This window comes from Podarcis pityusensis (assembly GCF_964106645.2).
Source record: "Podarcis pityusensis genome assembly, chromosome: 17".
NCBI classification, from domain to species: Eukaryota; Metazoa; Chordata; class Lepidosauria; order Squamata; family Lacertidae; genus Podarcis; species Podarcis pityusensis.
Window position 1 is genome coordinate 1,433,390 of NC_138042.1, and position 22,619 is coordinate 1,456,008.

Genomic DNA, 22,619 nt, shown 5'->3' on the forward strand with positions numbered 1-22,619 from the left:
TTTCATTAACAGGCAGTTTATTGTGCTCACATAAAAGGTGAAAACAAAGAAATCAACTAACACATGGACAGAGAGCAGTACCTTAAATTAACATCTGACTCCCACATGAATGTGCTACTCTTACTCCCACTCCTGTTTTCAACTGTTCTCATCTAGTGCACAAAGCTGGTGAATTATTGCGCAGTATCAAAAGCCCACGTTCTGTGGTGAGGCATCCATCTTGAAATGGGCTTGAAGAAAGCAGTGGCTAAGGCGTGGCAGTGAAACTGTTGTAAGAGTGTATTCTCTTGCTATGGTGAAGGAGGAGGGAAGTGCCTGCTGGACTGAGGTCATCTCAGGCTGCAGAAGTGACAAGAAATTGCTCTAGCTAAAAATGTAAAACTGAAGAGCTTTGGAAGGTGACATTAATTAATTTAATGATGTCCCCAAGAACAATGGGGTGTAGAAAAACCATACTGTGCCTTCTGAGCAGAAGAGAAATGATCTGGGAAATCTGTCTCTCTGCCCCCCCCCCCCCGCAATCCTCCCCTCCAACACCCTATATGTGGATGCAACTGAGCTGCAATGAAATGCTGGGCTGCTGAGTGAAGAGCAGGAGAGAAGCTTCTGGAGTCCAGCTTCTGGGGAAGCCCAGGCATCGTGAGCTGGGCAGACATACCCACCCTTTCTCTGACCCCCTGCCTAGATTGACAGTGGAGCTTCCCAGCCTTACTCAGCCCTCTCAGCTCCCCTTGAACGCTGCTTGACAGGCGGGCAGCTCCCAGAAGGCATTTCCCACCCAGCACAGCACAGCATAAATTTAAACTGCGCAGGTTCTGCTTTGAGCACGATTCTTCTCAACTACTCAAAATTCAGCCCCCTTCAGCCACTATTCTGCTCTTGAGTGTAGAATGGATCTCCCTTTTCCTCTTGTCTGTCTGCTTCAGAATCCCTCAAAATCCAAAATGAGAGCAGAGTCAGGATCTAAACTGAGCTAAACAGGCAGGGCAGTGATGTTACAGGCTATTAAATGGGCTTTGGGATTTTCTGCCAGATTATGCCCACTAGCGTCCTTTCCTACAACAAATTAGGGAGGCAAAAGGCAACACTTGGATAATCTTAAGGTCCACCACCAAGAATTCTTAATCCATCTGTTCTGGGTGTGAGTTCGCTTCCTGCTGCCGTGCAGTTCAATGATTGGGAGAGGGAGAGCAGACTGAAAGGCAAGGTCACTACAAAATGGCAAAGGAATAGGCAACTGTGAGAGAGGTATCAGCCCCACCTTGAACATGGAGGGCTGACCACACTATAGTCTATGGGAAGCAGCATTTAATTGCTTTCACTCTCCCCAAAAGGGAAAGAAAAGCCATGGATCCCTTTGAAAAGCAGCTATGGTCCCCAAAATGGGGGTCAAGGAAGGGTGTCCAGATGTTGACTAGCCTGGCAAGCAGACCAACAACCACAGCAGTCAGAGAGGGTCGCCACCACTCAAGTTGTTCCGGCTTTTCTTGCGCTTTGTCTTGGCTGACGGAGAGGAGAAATCCAGAGATTCGAGACGAAAGGGACGTGGCTGGGGCATCTCCACCGTTTGGGCAGGGGGAATAGGTGCCAGGCTGGAAGTCAGGATGGAGGTATTGTTGTTCAGCAAAGGGGGAGAATTATGGGAAGCTGCAAAAGACAAAAATACACACACACACACACACACACACACACACAGAGAGAGAGAGAGAGAGAGAGAGAGAGAGAGAACATTGAGATACTTGGTCTAATTTCAACATGAAACACTACATCTTCCTGGAGAAACCTATACATCACTTAGCATAAATATTTCTTAATACTCGGGGCTGCAGTCCCACCTTGCTCCATTCACCAACCCATTTGCCAATCCTGCAACTTCCCTCTCTTCACCTCACCCCCTTGCCCATCCCCTCCTTCTCACAGCTCACCTGAACCCCCTTCAGAGGGTGGTTTTCTGACACACCTCCTCTTCCCCTCCATTAAACCTCGCTGCAGCCATGTTTAATGGATGGGGGAAGGTGCTTCACAGAGCGGTTTGGCAAATAGGTTAAACAGATCGCCCAGTCCACCTGCCCTCACCTCCTGACAGCCACATGAACTACATCATCAATAGCTTTACATTGTTATGTATATAGGAAGATTTTGAGACATGCTTTAAAAAAACAAAACCCTGTACATTGCCTATTGTGTGTGTGTGCATATTACTGTAGATACTTGTATAATAACAGAGAATGTTGATGATATGGAATAGGTACAGTGACATACTAACACCACAGTCCTAACCATATTTACTCAGAAGCAAGTCCTATTAACTTCAGTTAAATGACTGTAGGACTGCAGCATAAGGCCTGACCTTGTGTAGTACAGTGCCATCCAGGAAACTATTAAGCAGTAAGTCCCTAGTTTCAGTCTTGTCACTGGGCCCTTACAGACTGTTGTTTGGGTGGGATTCAATCACATGATGCCAAATTCACATTGAAACTAATGCCAATTTGGTGCTTTTGCACAACAGAAATACTGCAAAATCAGGTTATAACAATAAGGAAAGTGATGGGGAAACAGCAATTACTTGATGCAAGGTCATCTCTTTGCAACCTCTTTGCAAAGATCAGGATGAATGCTCAATAAACAAGTTGTTTGGAAGTGAGGATTGTCATGGACTTACTGGTAGGTGCGTCAGTCCCTCCAAGACAGCTCGTCATTTGCAAAACAGAGATAATAATACTTCCTGGCCTATCATCCTGGGTTGTTGTAGAGCAGGGATGGGGAGAAACCTCTTTGGCCAGATCCTTATCATGACTGGTCTCATGGGACAAATTTGACAAGTGGGCACAGCCTGTCAATTACATGGCACCACAGCAATGCCATCTGCAAGGTGCTACTGAATTGGAGAGGGAAAATCCCTTTTAGCAAGAGCAGAAGATTCCATCAACAGGAGGGGGGGGGAAGAGAGAGACTGAGATTTTAGCATTTTGAAGGTGCTCCCTTTTTTTACAGTGGGCATTTGCAGAGCAGGCTCTCAACATTATCCACATAAAAAGGAAGTAGAGGGTAGAGGGGGGGGGGCAAAGGCTACCGAGAAAGGAGTCTGCTGATTGTGTGCTGCTGCAAAGTATTTTGCAGCCCTGGGGGACCTGAACTGCATGGACACTCTAGTGCACAGGGCTAATCCTTCCAAAGGTTTGCCTGCTCAGCTGCTACAACCTTGAACTTTAGAAGTCTGGTAGAGAGGGAAAGCAGCAGCTGGGACTCCTCCTGCCCACTGCCAATGCTTGAAAAAGGCACCTTTCTTTCTCCCTTCCCTGTCACTTGATGGGGAGGAGGGGAAGAAATTACGTTTTGGCTTGCAAGCTCATGTTCCCTGTTGGGAATAGGCAGTTGCAGCCAAGGCAGAACTGAACTCTGCCCTTGCAGTCTTGTGTTGACAGGTGGTTCTGGTGCAGGCATAACCGGACCCCCTGGTGAGCCAAGATCCTCCCACAAGTGGGAGTGTTCCTGCCTCTGTTGTAAGGAATACTGAAATAATGTTTCAGAAACCTTTTGGACACCTTAAGAGTACTGTACAAATGTTGGGTATTATGTAGAAGTCAGGCAAACCTTTTGAAAAAAAAAAGGAAAGAACACATGAAGGGGTTTACCTAGACTCTTCATGGGGTCAGCACTGAGAATCTGGCTTGCTCGTTTTGAGCGAAAATAGTTACTGGCAATATTCTCACTATCACTCTTGCTCAGCATCACTTTATAGCGGTCTTCTTCCTGCAGGGAACATAACCAAGCAGTCACCAGTTTGTCATCATTTAACCTAAAGAGGTCACTACTGTTCACATTTTACGCATGAGGGAAACTGAGGCTGAAACCTGACATGTCAGCCCCACTTTTAACCTGCTGAACTACACTTACTTCTCTGTCTAGTTTCCACACTGGTGTCCAAAAACTAGGTTACAAAGCCATGGAAAAAATAATCTAATCCAGACCAAGTTATCCATGGGGTATAAATGAGAGGGTTGAGAGCTTACTTAATGTATCCTATGAAAAGCCACTGTGTGTAGAAGAGCTTAACTTCTCATTTAATTTCTGGGGGAGTAACAGCACTGTGGAATGTATGCACTCTGGTTAAACATGAAAAATCAGAAAATATTGTTGCATGCCACCCCACTCTGCGCAGTGTGAGATTCCAGGGATTCAAGGAGTTTACCCAGAGTTTGTGTTTCTTTTGGAATGAGGTGCAGCACAGACTGTGGTGTCCTGTTTACACATATCTACAACCTGAGCCTACAATGGAGGAGTTCACAGCATTAACACCGCAAGAGGGTCTTGCTTCACCATGACCACGATTGCTCCCAGTTGGTCTGTCTGAGCTTTCCACACTGACTTGGGGACTGATTTATATATTGTACTCTAAATTAAAGAATGCAGGAGATAGGGCCAATTCCTTGCTGCTGCTGCTGCTGCTGCTGCTGCTACTGCACCTTTGCCTTGGCTGCTGGAAGAAGGCAGGAGCTAAACCCTGCCTGCACTCAAGCCCCCACCCCTAATATCTTCCTCCAGTGACCAAGCAGTAGGGCGTTAGTTTCACTCTTTCCCCTCATTATGAAGGCAATGTGTGAACCAGCTTGGAGATCAACAGAATCCCCTGAAGTTTTACCTTCAGCGCAGACTCCCAGCTGTCATGCCAGTGAAGCACGCTGGATCATTTATTATGTGTACATTGTGTAACATTCTCAGTATTGCCCAAGTACCCTTCCTTAGCTTACCATTGCTGCTGCATCCCCATTCTCCGATGATGAGCTCTTCCTGCCTGCTTTGGTCTGTGACAACGATGAAACTGCTATGGAAAAGAAGAGTAATTGTGGCTCTCAGCCTCAGTGGTGGCTCATTTCTCTGCTAGCTTCATGTCAGCTGGGGCCAGGATCCAATATGTGCATAGACTTACCAAGGTCTATTTAACAGCTTGCTTTCTAAACGTTTTTAAAGCGGGGATGCAATAAATTCCATCCGTTCATTAGTCAACAACAGTTGCTGTTGCTTAATTGGTGGAAGCCAATCAGAGGGCAAATGTCGATTGGTTGGTCAGGACTCATATTTTGACCTGAGGCTTGAGCAGTTTAGTCTCTTTCTCACAAACCCTCTATTGATCATCATCATCATCATCCACCCTTTCTCCCAAAGGAGCCCTGGACAGCAAGGAGCCTTTAAGGCATCATTTTTGAAAAAATGCAAACATTAATTGTGGGTGGGTGTGATTATTGGGATCACAGCAGCCAGGCAGGACTCTCCAGGACTCCTGAGGAAAATCCTTCATTTGAAGCTGCTATTTGCATTGGGAGGAAATCTCCATTAGCACCAATAGGGATTTTCTGATATATAGCTGTAGTCATGTACACACTTACCTGTGAGCAAAAGAATGAGGCTTAATTCTGAGTAGGCACATGTGGGGTTTTTCAGCTGGAGAAGCAACACCTCACTGCATTCTGCAGTTCTTAAGTTGTTCTCTCTCCAGCTGGTTTCCATACCAGAACTGAGCTGGGCAGAGAGAAAAACTCTTAAAGGAACAAAGCGTAGTGGTGGAAGGGGTCACATTTTGCTCCCCTACTCTGAAAACTCCATTTTGAATGCAGTAAGGAGATCCACACACACACCCAACACATCTTGCTTAGCTCCAAGTCCATGAGCCTGAAGCCTGTTCCCAATTTCACTGTGCATGAGGGTGAGATGTGAAAAGTATTTTAAATAGTCCCAGAGTGACCGTGAAGGAAATAAGATACCCAAGAAGTCCTTAAGAAGTGAGTGAAACCCGCATGAAAATCCTGGGAGACCATTTTTGCTCCATTTTGTATGAATGGGCAACCAGAGCAATGTAACATGGTAATTCCGAGTTTTTCTTCTTACCTGCAGGGAGACTGGTCTTTTGAGTGACAGGCTCTGGGATTTTCCAGCAGCCTGATTCTTCATCCCACGTGGACTCCCGTTTGATTTTATCAAAGTTGCTGTAATTACAGTCCCGCCGTATGAGGGGTTGCACCTGGTCCAGTAGCTGTTGATAAAGGAGGAGCTCCCGCTCTTGGCGGCGGATGGTGGCCAAATAATCAATCTTCTCCATTTCAAATTCAGACTGAAGGTCTTTGATTTCAGTCTCAGCAACCCTCAGCTGGGAAGAAAGTAGCCAGTTATGGGAATAAGAACTAAGTAAAATGTTGGGATCCAGAGTACACAAGCTCACGAGTCCTTACCTGAGCCTATCATAGGGCTGGCTCACACCTGCATGAGCATCACCTGAGGAGCTTGCACTTGATGATGGGCACGGAACTAGCTCAGTTGAAAATCATAATATAACTACAGAACTTTTTTTTTAAAAAAACAACTTTTTATTTATTGTTAACAAAACAAAAAGTGAAAACAACAAAAAGAAATACGACAAAGAATCAACAATATCAGTCATAAAGCTCATCTCGCTGTCAGGCCGAGGGAGCCGGCGTTTGTCTACAGACAGCTTTCTGGGTCATGTGGTCAGCATAAACCGCTTCTGGCGTGATGGAAGCCAGATGGAAATGCCGTTTCCGTGACAGATGGCCATCCAACCTCTACTTAAAAACCTCCAAGGAAGGAGAGTCCACCACCACAAGATGAGCTTGAGCTCTTGGTACAGCAAACTAAATATGACATAATAGGCATCACTGAAACCTGGTGGGATAAGTCCCACGATTGGAATGTAATAATGGGGGGATACAATCTATTTCAGAGAAACAGACCAGACAAGAAAGGAGGAGGAGTGGCGTTATATGTCAGGGATGTGTATACCTGTGAAGAGATCAAAGATTTAGAACCTCAAAGCCAAAGTGAGAGCATTTGGGTCAAAATGAAGGGAGAGAAGAATAACAGTGACCTCATTGTGGGAGTTTACTATAGATCCCCAAGCCAAACGGAGGACATAGATGATGCCTTCCTGGCATAATAAGGACTGACAAAACCCGGGACCAGGAGGAAGGGACGCTGGATGAAGATTGGATTGTCTTTATTTCTTTTTTTTACTACTAGGATTGTTTTATAAAATTGATGAATGTTAGAAGAATGTTGGAACGAAATTACTTGGCTTTAGCAAAAATGTTTAAAGAATTATGTAAGAATATTATGGTTATGAGAAGTTGGTAAAAATAAGATTTAAGTTTTAAGCTTTAAGGTTCTTTATAGTAAGATAAGATTAAAATAGATTAAGGTAATGTAATGACAGAATATTATGAAATATGGAAAGGATTTGCTGCGACAATTAACAACTAGGATACAAAAAAAGGGAGGAGGAGGAGGTCAAAGAAAAAAGGTAATGACAGTTGAGGATTTGAGAATGATGGATTTGTTTTTGAGTGTTTGTGGTGTATTTTTGTTTTTTGAATTTGTATTGTTTGATGCGGTTTGTTTTTTCTTTGTTTTTTCTTTCTCTTTTTCTGCTTTGTTCTCTTTTGTAATTCTAAAAATTTTCAATAAATATCATTTAAAAAAAAAATTGATGAAGATGATCATCCAAATGTCATAGACCAAATGGAGCAAACAGCACGCAGTCCTATTGGTGGGAGGAAAAAATCCTTAAATAAGAGACACGGGGGAATGATTAATGGACTTCAATGTCTGTACACTAATGCGCAAAGCATGGGAAATAAACAAGATGAGCTTGAGCTCTTGGTACAGCAAACTAAATATGACATAATAGGCATCACTGAAACCTGGTGGGATAAGTCCCACGATTGGAATGTAATAATGGAAGGATACAATCTATTTCAGAGAAACAGACCAGACAAGAAAGGAGGAGGAGTGGCGTTATATGTCAGGGATGTGTATACCTGTGAAGAGATCCAAGATTTAGAACCTCAAAGCCAAAGTGAGAGCATTTGGGTCAAAATTAAGGGAGAGAAGAATAACAGTGACCTCATTGTGGGAGAGTACTATAGATCCCCAAGCCAAACGGAGGACATAGAAGATGCCTTCCTGGAACAGATGGCCAAGCATGCAAAAGGAAGGGAGACAGTAGTAATGGGGGACTTCAATTACCCGGATATTTGTTGGATGTCAAACTCAGCCAAGAGCATAAGGTCAAACAGATTCCTCACTGGCCTTGCAGACAACTTCATTGTCCAGAAAGTGGGAGAAGCAACAAGAGGAACAGCCATTTTAGATCTGGTCCTAACCAATGTTGATGACCTGGTTAGTGGGGTAGAAGTGGAAGGATCATTAGGCGCGAGTGATCATGCTCTTACAGCGGAAAGGAGCAGCCAAGCATACTAGGACTCAATTTCTTGACTTTAAGAAAGCCGACTTCATAAAACTTAGGGAAGTGCTGGGTGAGATCCCATGGACAGTAATACTAAAAGGAAAGGGAGTTCATGATGGCTGGGAGTTTGTTAAGATGGAGATAATAAAAGCACAACTTCAGGCAATACCAATGAGACGGAAACATGGAAGGTGCCTAAAAAAGCCAGGGTGGCTATCTAAAGAACTTTTAACTGAGTTAAGATTAAAAAAGGATGTGTACAAAAAATGGAAAAGGGGGGAAACCACCAAAGAGGAATTCAAACAAATAGCCAGCACGTGTAGACACAAAGTCAGAAAAGCTAAAGCACAGAATGAACTCAGGCTTGCTAGAGAGGTTAAAAGCAACAAAAAAGGCTTTTATGGGTATGTTCGTAGCAAAAGGAAGAACAAAGAAACAGTGGGGTCACTCAGAGGAGAAGATGGTGAAATGCAAACAGGGGACACAGAAAGGGCTGAACTCCTCAATGCCTTCTTTGCCTCAGTCTTCTCCGATAAAGAAAACAATGCCCGACCTGAAGAATTTGGAGCAAATGATTCAGCAAAGGAAACACAGCCCAGAATAACTAAGGAGATAGTACAAGAATACTTGGCTAGTTTAGATGTATTCAATTCTACAGGGCCAGATGAACTGCATCCAAGAGTATTAAAAGAACTGGCAGATGTGATCTCAGAACCACTGGCAGTCATCTTTGAGAATTCCTGGAGAACAGGCGACGTCCCGGCAGACTGGAGGAGGGCAAATGTTGTCCCTATTTTCAAAAAGGGGAAAAGAGAGGACCCAAATAATTACCGCCCAGTCAGTCTGACATCAATACCAGGGAAGATTCTGGAGCAGATCATTAAGCAAACAGTCTGTGAGCACCTAGAAAGGAATGCTGTGATCACCAATAGTCAGCATGGATTTCTGAAAAATAAGTCATGTCAGACTAACCTGATCTTGTTTTTTGACAGAATTACAAGCCTGGTAGATGAAGGGAACGCAGTGGATGTAGCCTACCTTGATTTCAGGAAGGCATTTGACAAGGTGCCCCATGATATTCTTGTAAAGAAGCTGGTAAAATGCGGTCTTGACTATGCTACCACTCAGTGGATTTGTAACTGGCTGACTGACCGAACCCAAAGGGTGCTCATCAGTGGTTCCTCTTCATCCTGGAGAAGAGTGACTAGTGGGGTGCCACAGGGTTCTGTCTTGGGCCCGGTCTTATTCAACATCTTTATCAACGACTTGGATGATAGACTCAAGGGCATCCTGATCAAATTTGCAGATGACACCAAACTGGGAGGGGTGGCTAACACCCCAGAGGACAGGATCACACTTCAAAACGACCTTGACAGATTAGAGAACTGGGCCAAAACAAACAAGATGAATTTTAACAGGGAGAAATGTAAAGTATTGCACTTGGGCAAAAAAAATGAGAGGCACAAATACAAGATGGGTGACACCTGGCTTGAGAGCAGTACATGTGAAAAGGATCTAGAAGTCTTGGTTGACCACAAACTTGACATGAGCCAACAGTGTGACGCGGCAGCTAAAAAAGCCAATGCATTTCTGGGCTGCATCAATAGGAGTATAGCATCTAGATCAAGGGAAGTAATAGTGCCACTGTATTCTGCTCTGGTCAGACCTCACCTGGAGTACTGTGTCCAGTTCTGGGCACCACAGTTCAAGAAGGACACTGACAAACTGGAACGTGTCCAGAGGAGGGCAACCAAAATGGTCAAAGGCCTGGAAACGATGCCTTATGAGGAACGGCTAAGGGAGCTGGGCATGTTTAGTCTGGAGAAGAGGAGGTTAAGGGGTGATATGATAGCCATGTTCAAATATATCAAAGGATGTCACATAGAGGAGGGAGAAAGGTTGTTTTCTGCTGCTCCAGAGAAGCGGACACGGAGCAATGGATCCAAACTACAAGAAAGAAGATTCCACCTCAACATTAGGAAGAACTTCCTGACAGTAAGAGCTGTTTGACAGTGGAATTTGCTGCCAAGGAGTGTGGTGGAGTCTCCTTCTTTGGAGGTCTTTAAGCAGAGGCTTGACAACCATATGTCAGGAGTGCTCTGATGGTGTTTCCTGCTTGGCAGGGGGTTGGACTCGATGGCCCTTGTGGTCTCTTCCAACTCTATGATTCTATGACCTCCCAAGGGAGACTCTTCCACTGTCAAACAGCTCTTACTGTCAGAAAGTTCTTCCTGGTGTTTAGTTGGAATCTCCTTTTTTGTAACTTGAAGCCATTGGTTTGGGTCCTACCCTTCAGAGCAGGAGAAAACAAGCTTGTTCCATCTTCCATGTGACAGCCCTTTAGATAATGGAAGATAGCTATCATCTCTCCTCTGAGACTCCTCTTCTTCAGGCTAAATATCCCCAAGTCCCTCAGCCATTCCTCATAAGGCTTGGTTTCCAGGCCCTTGATCAACTTGGTTGCCCTTCTCTGCACACGTTTCAGCTTGTCAACGTCTTTCTTAAATTGTGACATGCAGAACTGGACACAGTATTCCAGGTGGGGTCTGACCAAGGCAAAATAGAGTGGGACTTTTACTTCCCTTGGCGCATAAAGGTGTATAAGTGCACAGTGTACAGTCAACACTGTGATGTATACTGATACTACCGTATTTTTCGTTCTATAAGACTCACCAGACCACAAGACGAACCTAGTTTTTGGAGGAGGAAAAAAAGGGGGGAAAATTCTGAATCTCAGAAGCCAGAACAGCAAGAGGGATCGCTGTGCAGTGAAAGCAGCAATCCCTCTTGCTGTTCTGGCTTCTGGGATAGCTGCACAGCCTGCATTCGCTCCATAAGACGCACACACATTTCCCCTTACTTTTTAGGAGGGAAAAAGTGAGTCTTATAGAGCAAAAAATACGGTATTTTATCAACAGAAGTGCCCTACTTCCCTTGACTAGAACACTATACATTATTATTATTATTATTATTATTATTATTATTATTATGTCACCCTTCATCTGTAGATCTCAGGAAGGTTCACAACAAAAAATGCAAGATAAAAAACACAAAATACATAATAAAGACAAGAACTAAACCAATAATCCCCGCCCCCCCACTCCTACAACACATTTAAAGGGCTATGGGATATTAATTAGCCAAAGCGCTAGTTGAAGAGGAATGTTTTTGCCTGTGCGTAAAGGTGTATAATGAAGGTGGCAACCAAACCTCCTTACGGAGAGCATTCCACAAATGGGGAGCCACTGCAGAAAAGGAACATTCTTACCGAAACTCTCATGGAGGAGGCACATGAAGAAGGGCCTCAGGTGATGATCTCAGAGTCCAGGTAGGGCACTTCTGTTGATACAGTCTAAAACAGTATTAGTATATATACACAGTGTTAACTCATTTTAAGCTTGTGGTCTACCAAGACCCTGAGATCCTTCTCACAGGTTGAACATTGCTTTCCTTTTTGGTGAAGACAGAGGCAAAGTACAGTATTTTTCGCACCATAGGGCGCACCGGACCATAGGGCGCACCTAGTTTTGGGAGGCGGAAAACAAGAAATAATTATTCTGAACCCCAGAAGCCAGAACAGCAAGAGGGATCTGGCTTCTGGGATACCGTGTGGCTGTTCTGGCTTCTGGGGTAACCGCGCCAAGCCTCTTCAGGGCAGCGGGATGAAGGCTCCCCCTGCCCAAAGAGGCTGCGCAGGGCTAAAGCAGAAGCCAGGACAGAGGCGTCGCTGAAGGGGCACTGTGCCTTCTCTCTCTCTGCGCAGCGCCCCTCCTTCACAGGAGAGGTGCTGCGCAGAGAAGGAGAAGGCGCAGCGCCCTTCAGCGAAGCTGGAGAAGGAACAGAAGAAGACCCCTCTGTTCCTCCTCGGGCTTCGCTGGACAGGTGCGTCGCTGCGAAGCGGGAGGAGGAACAGGAGACCCTTCTGTTCCTCCTCCGGCTTCGCTTGATAGGCGCGTTGCTCAAGGGGCGCTGCGCCTTCTCTCTCTCTCTGCGCAGCGTCTCTCCTTCACAGGAGGAGAGCTTCCAGGACAGGCGCGTCGCCGCGAAGCCAAGGAGCCTGCATTCGCTCCATAGGACGCACACACATTTCCCCTTCATTTTTGGAGGGGGGAAAGTGCGTCCTATAGAGTGAAAAATACGGTAGATGCTGAGCAGTTCCGCCTTCTCTCTGTCCATTCTCCATCTTCTCCATGCAAGGGACATACCACTGGGTCAAATATGGAGGTAGTCTTGGCTCCTTTAAACTTGAATGGTTGTAGCTTGTTCTGCAGGGTGGGGAAAGCTAAACCTGTTGCAAATTCCCTTTTCTATACAACTATTTCTGGTAAAGGAGCTCTGCCCTCATTTCCATAAGGCCTCTCTGGTTTTCTCCTCTCTCCCCACCACCCTTTCTCCTCTTAAAAAATCAAACTAAATGTAGATACAAAATAAAATGGGGGTGATACTACTAACACTACTTATATTAGTATGAAAAGCAATGCTTTAAAGCAATGCTTCTCAAGCTAGAAAATTGCTGAAGGTCTTGGTGGACAACTTAATCATTTTTCTGTCTGTTACAACAATTGCAATGCGCTGTGTGAGATGCTGTATGCTTTTTGAATTTTATGGAATTTAAGTTGTAAAACAATACAATGTAAGCAGCATTGCTGGATTACCAAATAGGCAGAGCTGGCACTGGCCTAGGGGTCCACGCCTTTTAGGGATCCCACAACAACAGATCAAAATTATATTGATTTGATCTTGAAAGAATTTGAATTTGGAAGAGAAACCTGCATTGAGTCAGAAACCGAGCCCACCATCTGCAAGATTTCAGCTGCCTAGGGGCCTCCACAGGGTTTAATCTGGCACTGGTAAGAACTTAAAGAAACAATAAATATACCATTAAAATCAATGACTACTGAACATGGACAAGGCACAGACCACCTGAATGAAGCTTGTAGACAACTGGTGGTCCATGCACCATAGTTTGGGAAGCCCTGCTTTAAAGGTCATGGTGAGAAGGACCTGGTCCTAAGTCCGTTACTGTACAATGCCCTTGAGTATCTAAATGTGGTGTGGAAAGCTGTCCTTACCCACCACTGTACAAGACTTCAGAGGGGAAAGGAATCACCTTTTCCTTCATCTTCTCCAACAATTTGCTTTTGGCTCGCACTTCTTCCTGGATGGAATCATAGACGTTGAGCAGGACCCAGTCACTGCTGTCCTCATCTGATTTCTGCAAAGCTGCCAGCAGCTGCTTCTTCCGCTCATCCGCAATTTTCTTTCGCCGTTTATGCTTTTCCTTCAGGTCTTTGTTCTTGGCCTGTTCACCTCCCACCACCTGCTGCTCCAGCATCTGCAATCTAAGAGGGTCGGAGGCAATGTCTTAGCTCTAAGCACACCTTGCCCAACTTTCTATATTCAGTCTCTCCCACCTCCATTTTGCCACTAACTTGTCTGCTGAGGATCCCTGAAACTTGGAACCCCGGAACTTTGCAAAAGATTATTGGGTGCTGGCCAGTCCTGTTCAGCTTCCCAGCTGCTCCCCTTAGGCTGTGCAGATATGAAGCACATTCTTCCCCTCAAGCAATTCTGGGCACTATATTTTCCTCCTCACAGAGTTACAATTCCCAGCAACCTTTAAAAAACACAGTGCCCAGAATTCTTTGAAGAAAAGAATGCTTTGTATGTGCCTTATATTCCCTATAGTGTGGGAATATATGAAGACAAACTGTAAGCAATTAAAAATGTTAGTAGGATTGACATAACATGAGCAGTAAGAAATAACGGGAGTAAAAATGATAAATTTGTAAATAGGTTTGAATTGGTTAGGCAGTATGATTATGATATAAAATAAGGAACCGCAAGGCGGAGGGGAGGGAAGTCAAATAAATGTAGGTTAAATTTGTTTAGATTTAATTATTGTTGTTGAAACATTGTAAAATGGAAAAATTAAAAGGGGGAAAAATAAAGCTATAGTGTGTAAGTCTAAACTGAGACTGTGCTAGAGATGGGTGGGGTAGAAATAATAAATTATTATTATTATTATTATTATTATTATTATTATTATTATTATTATGTCCAACACATTGTAGGAGAATACTGGTGATAATGGGCAGGCTATTTTGCAGTTTTAGGGAAACTTCCCACTATTTCTGATTTTGTGACTGAGAAACCTCAATAAATCTGTCAAAAAACCCCCAAAACAGAGTTTGAGAACCAATGTTCTAGTGCACTGAAGAAAATAAATACCTCCAAAAGGGAAAATAATTTTTCATGCCCGGCAGAGCCTGCACATTCAAAGGTTGTTGGAACTGAAGCAGGAAGTGGGGTCAGCAGGGAGACAGACTTCAAAGGCTGGCCGGAGAGGCAGCTGAAACAAGATCCTCTGGACCACAGCTGGTTGCTGAGAAGCTGCGCCAAGGGAGGCTGAGAAGGAAAGCATGGTGGAAAAGCCAGCGGGGACAAAGGAGGAGCAACTGAGGATCCACTGTCATGAGAGAGGAAGAAGTTGCCATTCAGGTCACAGACCTTCTACCTTCTGAACAACAGAATCCTCCACAGACATTGCCTTGGCATGCCGAGTCAAGGTGTGGGGAGAGAAACTGTGTTGGCCACCAGGCAATGGCTGTTCCCACCTGCCTTGCCTCCCGCCCCCCCCCCCCCCCCCCAGGCCAAGGAGCCTTTCCCAGACCATGACTTGTAAGACAAGCAGAAGCGGAGGCAAAGAGAGGAGTTCAGGGCTTTTCTTTTTTAATAATTTTATAAGTTGTGCATCTTTGTTTCTCAGTTTGATCCTTTTACATGGTTTTGTATGTATTGTGTTATTTTATGCATTGTGGCTTGCTGTTATTATTATTGATTATAGTTTAGCAATTATTTATTGTAATTGTTAATAATTAAACAGAAATTCACTCTTATTTACTGACATTTAATTTTATTGTGCACTATTATATTCTAATGGATTACTTTATATGATGTAAGTTGTTTATTTTAAAGTTAGGTTTTTATTATGACTTTTTTGTATTGGAGGAGGTGCATGATCTTTTGTTCTTTCTTCAGCTTGTGCATAGATATAGAAAGGGGGCATACACATTAAAAATGAAATGAAATGAAGGTGCAAGCAGGGACTCCACTCCCCCAACACGGAAGGAAAATGGAACAGTGTCGGCTTCAGGCCTCGAGGGCCCACACAGGAGCCTCTCTGGATCGGAGCAAATGAGCAAGTCCAACAAACATTGCACCCCTTGATGGTCTGTCTATTCCTCACACCGACCTGGCAAGTACTTGCTGCTGGTTCACTGCCACTGGGAGTTCCTCGGCCACATCAGTCCCAGGTGTCCCCGGTCTGACAGCTTTCTCCAAATTCTGGGCCACAGAAGGAACAGGCGGCTCAGTTGTGTTGGACTCCTGAGCGTAAGGGGAAATGGGAGGCAGCCATTCTGAATATGCACGATATCCACATTGAGGGATGGACTGAAGCTGATTCACATACAAGTTTCCAAAATTCAACATCCTATATTTTGCCTGTCTCCCAGAAGGGATTGGGAGAAAGGAAACAAAGACTGGCCCATCCACTGGACACACAGTCTGAAGTCTAAGGTCAAGGCTTGCTGGAGCATTGTGCACCCAGCGCTTGGTTACTACTGCTGTTGGTTTTGCTGCTGCCATACTTCAGTCCCAGCCAACCCAGCTGTGGGGCAAGGTTCTGGGAGAGGAAAGGGAGAGGAAACAGTTTGCTCCCTGGACATGCCCTGAAGTTGCTGGGCAACAGTGAAATGCTTCTATCATCAACCAGCAGAGAAACTGAGCTGCTGACTTCACAATGCACACTGCAGTGGAGGAATCTCAACAAAAGCATGTTTACCCAGAATTAGTCTCACTTATTTCAGTGGGATTTATTCCTGAGCAAAGCCTGGCTGTAATCCTATACCACTTACTGGAGACCTTAGTGGGACTCACTTCTAAATAAACATACATGTGCTTGAAGGACTCATCCACACTTCCATTTGTCCTATGATTTCTAGGTATGGGTCACAGAGGTCCTTTTTTTGTCCCACCACTTTCCCCAGGAAAACCCGCTGCTTACTGTAGAATTGGAACAAACAATTGGTTTTTCTGAGGATTGATGTTTGTTCCGATTCAGCAGTAAACAACGGGTTTTCCTGGGGAAAACCTCTGAGACCCATGCCTAGAAATTGTGGGAGAAGCAGACATCTGGATGAGCCCTTAGTCTGGTTTTCAAAACTGTTTTAATGCAGGAGAATACCTATTAACTTCAAGTATAATTCCTTACTCGAAGTTATCTCATGGAACTAAATATATAAAAGTACTGGCTTTAATCATTTGTTACATCGGACACAGTTCATTAAATTCACTTGAATCCCATAATTAAGCACCACGAAGGGTGCTTAAGCATCAGCAAAAGGGGGCATTTTGGTAGCAGCAGTCGGGGGGGGCAGGCGCACATTTCTGTTTCACTTCACTTCACAGGATGGGCCACCACTGGGTCCCTCTAATAACTTGGAGTTGGTATAATGGATTAGAGTAGTCCTTGAAAACTTATACTAAAATAAATTGGTTTGTCTTTAAGATGCCACTGCTGTGTCTGAGTACACCACAACACAGCATATATTCAAGCAGGGCTAACCTGTAAGATATAATGGTTGAGAAGTGGTTTGTGACTAAAAGACTACTCTGCTGTGAACCTGCTAAAAAGCTTTCGGGAAGTCACTATCCACCCTTGCTGACCTAATTTACCTGGCTCTTGTAAGAATTACACCAAGGGCTATGTTTCAATGTCATGATAATCCACAGTTTATTGTGACAGTAATCAGAATAGGCAGGCCTTGGGCTTGGGCGCTTCCCTCCCCTCTCTTCTCCCACCTATGCTGTAGCTGCAAAGAGAAATTTAGAAGCATTCACACCTGGGGTTTTTATTTATTAAGCACAGGTTATTGCATAAAAAACATAATAAATATTAACAAACCTACTTAAAAATTTGGTTTAAGAAGTTGGCTTGCTTCACAAGCCCATAGCTAAGAATAACCATGGTTTAGGGTTGGGCATAATGCTAAACTGCAGTCAGTCAAAGACAGAAGCAGAAGTGGCCAGTCTCTTTGCAGCTGCTCCTAAAGAGGGGGAAAGGAAGGGGAGGAGGGTGTATCTAAGTCGACAAAAAGTCATGGTTTCTATCATGATACCTAAATGCAGTGATATAAATGGTATATTGTTAAATGGCTATTATTATTAAATACAGAGCTATTCTGCATGGCCATCGGTGGTTCACGTTACACAGACCCTGTGCCATTTTAGAAGTATTTTTAAAGGGTTTCTGCATGGCCATCATTTCATCTGTTGAGGGAAGTTCACCTTCCTGGGTACCTTGGCTGACACTTCAGTTTCTTTAGCAAGACCTGGAGGCAAAGAAGCTTGGTCAGCAATGGCTTCAACTGTCTGGGTGGTTTCTAGAGAAAATAAAGGAAATGCAGAGAAAAAATGAGTTTTATCCTGAAGCTCTGTTAAGCTTGAGAGAGGCAGTAGTTTTTAACTGAGAGCGATGCAATTTTATACATTTATATATTGACTTCTAAAATATCTACTTTGCCTTCCATACAATACTGTGGGCACTTTCAATAAATAAGACAACAGAATAATAAATAGAGCAATAATAATAACAAAGCCTTAAAACATTCTAAAAGGCAACAACAGCAATCACGATTTCTTTAAAGAACCAGTTTCTTCCTAGTCATATTGCACAGACGTTGCCTCAAAAGAGGGTCCTCAGGTTAAAAGGTATAAATGAATACCATCAGCTGTCGATTTCCAACTGGCGGGTAGGAAACAGACACACCTTATTGGTAGATTATCCTGCAGATTGACTATTGACCATTAAAGAATTAGCCCAGCCCCTAAAACTTTTATCTTGAATATTGCAGGCTGGAGGAACAAATTAGCTGACTCAGATTTTAAAAGGTACCGACACACATTTGACATAGTCTGTCTGCAGGAGATTTGGCTCCTGGAGACAAACTCTCTAAAGCTCCAGGGATTTAGGACATGGGAGCAACCTGCCTGGAAAATTTCCTTGCTCAGGCGTGGAAGTGGCAGTTGAGCTATTCAGAAATCTGTCACTGTAGATGCAGAGATCGCAGAGATAGAGGACACTTCCTCTAATTATTGCCAGGTGCTAACCATCCGGGCTCACAAGCTGCGTCCGTTGATTTGTATCAACCTCAGACATGACAGCAGAGATTTGGCAAAGGATAGGAGAGTGTTGCACAGAGTCTCTACTGGATATCCTAACTACCTTCTTATTGTATGTGGGGATTTTAACGCCAGGATGGGGAATGACCTTACTCATAAGTAAGGCCCTGGGCTCAAACAAGAGGATGTCTTGAGCATTTCCTGTTCCTCAAATGATAAGACTGTCAACAAATCAGGCCAGGAGCTTTTTCCTTTAATTTAAAAATATCAGCTGGTGGAGCAGCTGGCTCTGAGCACCATCTCTGGGACCAAAGAAGCGTCAAAATAGTACATCCTAATCCTATTCAAGAGTGCAGCCTACAGTCTCCTAGTTTGCATCATTTGTTCTTTTAATTTTACTACTTTGCATAATTTAACCTGAAACTTAATAACCTGAAATTATTAAACATAATCTAACTGCTGGTCATAGAGATGTGCAAGGACACCCCACCCCTTCCAACTCAAAGGAACATTATTCAGCCGCTCTTCTGGCTTCATGGCTATACCTGCTTCCTTTTGGAGGTTCTCATCTAAAGTATGGAACTTCATGTCATAAGCATTCCTCAAGGCGCTGATATCCTCCTCCAGCCGGACACGAGATTCTTGTTCAGCTTCGTAGTCAGCCTTCAGCCGCGCCAGCCTCTCCTCATACTCCTGAAAAGGTCAAGGAAAACAGCTGAGGGATCCTGGTGTGGCACATTCCAACTCTAGAGAATATTTGTTGAGGGAGGACACACAGTGGTTTTGCTCATTTATATTTTCAAGAGAATTGAAAACTTTAGATTTTTAAGAAACTTAGCCTTAAAGTAAACTTTGCTAAGCATATTTAACTAGAAGGAAATACCATGGATATCATTAGAGGTTTGTTCATTTTTTTTTTTTCAAATGGCTGTGCTTAGAACCACAGCTAAAATCAGAAGGTCAAACTCTGGCAATCAAGTAGTCAGGAGAAAAGATCTTTTCAGTTGTGATGACCTATCTGTGGACTGCTCTCCCAAAGAGGGTCCATCTGGCATTGTCACTAGTTTCTTGGGTGTTTTCTCAATGATGCTTATACACACACATACGCATATAGGTTGGTTAGTTAGTAAGTTATTAAAATAATGATAAACCCTTCATTATCCAATTCCAGGGTGGTTTATAAAATACACTACAGCAGCATATACTAAAACAACAGTATCTCAAAACATTGGTACAATAACCACAGTAGAAAAATATAAAGGCATATTACCAAAAGCTAGGTATTAAACTCAGCAAATTCTTGACAAAAGATAAATATTTAATAGATGATGGAACATAATTTAAACCATAATATGTGTGGTTCAGCTAATTAGAAAAGTTACCTGGCAAGTTTGAGCAAGGAATACTGTACTGGAATCCCACCCGTCCCTATTGCCAGAAGATATGGTTGCACCAACTTACTTCTCGAATTAGCTGCTTCTCTTTCTCAATATCTGCCAGGGATTCAAGAGAGGGCTCTGGCTTCGCCTCAGGCTGAGCAGCCTCAGGAGGCAGCATGTGAGACAACTCCACTAAGGAAGGAGAAAGGACATAACTGAGAAGATGGCACACCTAGAAAGCTTGGAAATTGGGCCTGGGAGCAAAGCTCACTTTTTCCTGATGACCCAAAGGAATTCATTTCCAAATAGTTTGATATAGTTTATATTGACCACAAATATATTAAGAGCCTTTCAAAACCCTGGAATGTTCTGTTTCTTTTGTTATTTAACAATGGGAAATATACACTGGTGAGTCTGTTGTTGTGGCCAATCTTGATTTCATACCCTTTGTTTGTCTACCCAGCTGTAGGTCATCTAGCCTGGTGAGAGGACTCCTCCCCTCTGAACTGTATTTCGGCCACGATGCTGAGGTGTCTCTGAAGTGCAACAAGACCTGTACCAGCAGTAGGCACTTCCAAGAAGAGGCGAGGGAACAGACTGACCATCAGACTGACCATCATTGCTCTCTCTGACATTTCTCTTTTACTGTTATCAACCTCCTCAGGAGGAGAGCCAGCGGTGTGTCATCTCCCCCTCTCTGAAGCACACTTGGAGTGCAGCAAGACCAGCACTAGAAATGTTATTGTCAGTTAACTCTCATTTTTGTTTTGTATTTATGCATTTATATATGTCGAGATTAGTTTTTTCTTTGTAATACTGAATTTATTCTGTGTTTGTTAAATTGTTGGATATTTGTTATTTTTAATTTACTGACTTGTTTTGTATTACATATTTGTATTTCCATGTACTCTATCGATGTCCTGAATGTTTGCCATAGGCCGCTTTGGGTACAGCTCATTGTGGAAAAGCGGCATATAGGTAAGTAAAACCAATCAATCACTGTGGGAAATCACAATTTTCCGAGCACTTAAACCAGGGACAAAACTAGGCTTTCTTTCATCTGGGTCAAAGACTCAGTCTAGCACCCCCTTGTGCATATATTATAATAGAAACTGTGATAATGATCAGACACATACCAGAGAGTAAGTCCTGTTGAACTCAGTGGGACTTACTTCTGAGTAAAAATGCTTAAGATTGCAGTATAAGACTGTACAATCTTTACACAGTGCCCTCTTTACATACAAGTTGTCCTCTAGATACAAACACATTCAACACACACACAGAGAGAGAAAACATATTACAAGCAAACAATACTTCAAAGTGCTTATCTTGTGAATTTGCCATTTATATTGTCTAATCATGACAAAAGCTCCTGTTTCCGAAAGATACAGGAGGTGGTGTTCTGATCTCTTTACCACTTTTAGACTTCCGGGTTGGCGCCATCGGCTAACGGCTGAATTCCTCTGACTAAGAGGAATTTGCTCCGTGGAAATCGGGTCTGGCCGCCACGGCGAAGGCGGAGACCCTTCAGAAATCACAGGCGGGTGAAGCCTGTGAACGCGGGATTCGGCAGGCACTCTCAGCGCCTCCCCTACTCGCGGGGAAACCCGTTCGCGGGATCCGTAGCGAAGTGGGGTGAGCAGCACGGTGCTGTGAATCGACTGCTCTTTCCACAGAGTGAAGCCGCAGAGCCGTTGCCGGAGAGCGCTGACTTTTTCCTGTGAACAATTGGACTTAAAAAGACACTACCCGTGAGTAGAACAATTGGATTTCAAATATATTATTTAAGAACAATCATATTGGAACTTGTTAAAGGAAGAAATTTGCAATTTGGAATTGTAGCGGGGAGGCATAAACAGGAAGTCTGCCTTCCGCTTTTGTAGACACAACAAAGCAAAGGGGCTGCAAGCTAGAGTCTTGGAGAGCCGACTGGAAAGGATTAAAACCCCAATTTCTAAATTAGAAAACTCCCCCCTGGAAGCAGGAGAAGAGGGGGGAGAAGTTTTGGACTTTTCATACCTGCGAGAGAGAGGGAAGGAAATTAAAACTCCACTGCTCAGACCCTGGGAACGGGCTGCAAATAGACAATAGACAATATTGCTGCTGTATTCGGAATGCGCTCAGACTGTTAGCTGTCAAAAGAGAGATACATTCTGCTTAATTGTTTCTAACTGCCCTTCTGACTCTTAAGGGGGAGAAAAAGTAACGGAAAATGGAAACTAAATTTCCTTTTTGAGCTACGTTTCAAAAGAAGTTATTTTGGATAATTATAAGCACAGACTGCAACTGTTTCCCCCTAGAGGTACTAGTGGAAACTGTTGTAAGAGCCGGGCCAGGGGAATTTTCCATTAGAAAGATAAAACTGTCTGACTGTGGGATTGACCTTGGACTTTTTGAGTGTTATGGCAAATGGGAAAGAGAAAGTAGATTTATCAACAACGAGATCTGGGAAGCCTTGGCAGCGAAGAGCATCAGCATCTGGTCCTTCTGCACCATCTGCAGCTGTGCCAACTCAATCCTCAAAGAGGAATGTCATCATCAGAAGAGGCTTTAGCGGCGGTGCTGGGTAAAATAAATGAATCTTTGGAAAAACTCAGCAGGAAAGTAGATGAGACAAATATAAAAGTTGATGCATCTAATGCGAAGGTGGATGCCGCAAATGCCAAAATTGACATTAATACAGAAAGTATAAATAGTCTGGGACAAAAGGTGAATATTAATATAGAAGCAATACAGAAATTGATACAGGAGTCTGCCTCAACCCATCAAATTGCAGAGGAAGCAAAGGGAAAAGTGAA

At 43.7% G+C, this 22,619-nt stretch overlaps 1 protein-coding gene across 9 annotated transcripts in view; it reads right to left on the reverse strand.

Moving 5' to 3' along the window:
- KIF17 (kinesin family member 17) overlaps window positions 1-22,619 on the reverse strand; it is a 40,556-nt gene continuing 17,937 nt past the window's right edge. For 4 of the 9 annotated variants that reach the window (XM_080988459.1, XM_080988458.1, XM_080988457.1 and 1 more), the window contains 9 exons: window positions 19,904-20,013; window positions 18,988-19,135; window positions 17,609-17,703; window positions 15,513-15,646; window positions 13,368-13,599; window positions 5,887-6,145; window positions 4,752-4,825; window positions 3,636-3,756; window positions 1-1,647 (listed from right to left, as the gene is read on the reverse strand). In XM_080988459.1, the coding sequence (XP_080844585.1) occupies window positions 1,448-1,647; window positions 3,636-3,756; window positions 4,752-4,825; window positions 5,887-6,145; window positions 13,368-13,599; window positions 15,513-15,646; window positions 17,609-17,703; window positions 18,988-19,135; window positions 19,904-20,013 (1,373 nt within the window). In that variant the 3' untranslated portion in view covers window positions 1-1,447. The remainder of the gene's footprint in view (window positions 1,648-3,635; window positions 3,757-4,751; window positions 4,826-5,886; window positions 6,146-13,367; window positions 13,600-15,512; window positions 15,647-17,608; window positions 17,704-18,987; window positions 19,136-19,903; window positions 20,014-22,619) is intronic. The other 5 variants (XM_080988464.1, XM_080988463.1, XM_080988462.1 and 2 more) reach the window with 5 other exon arrangements.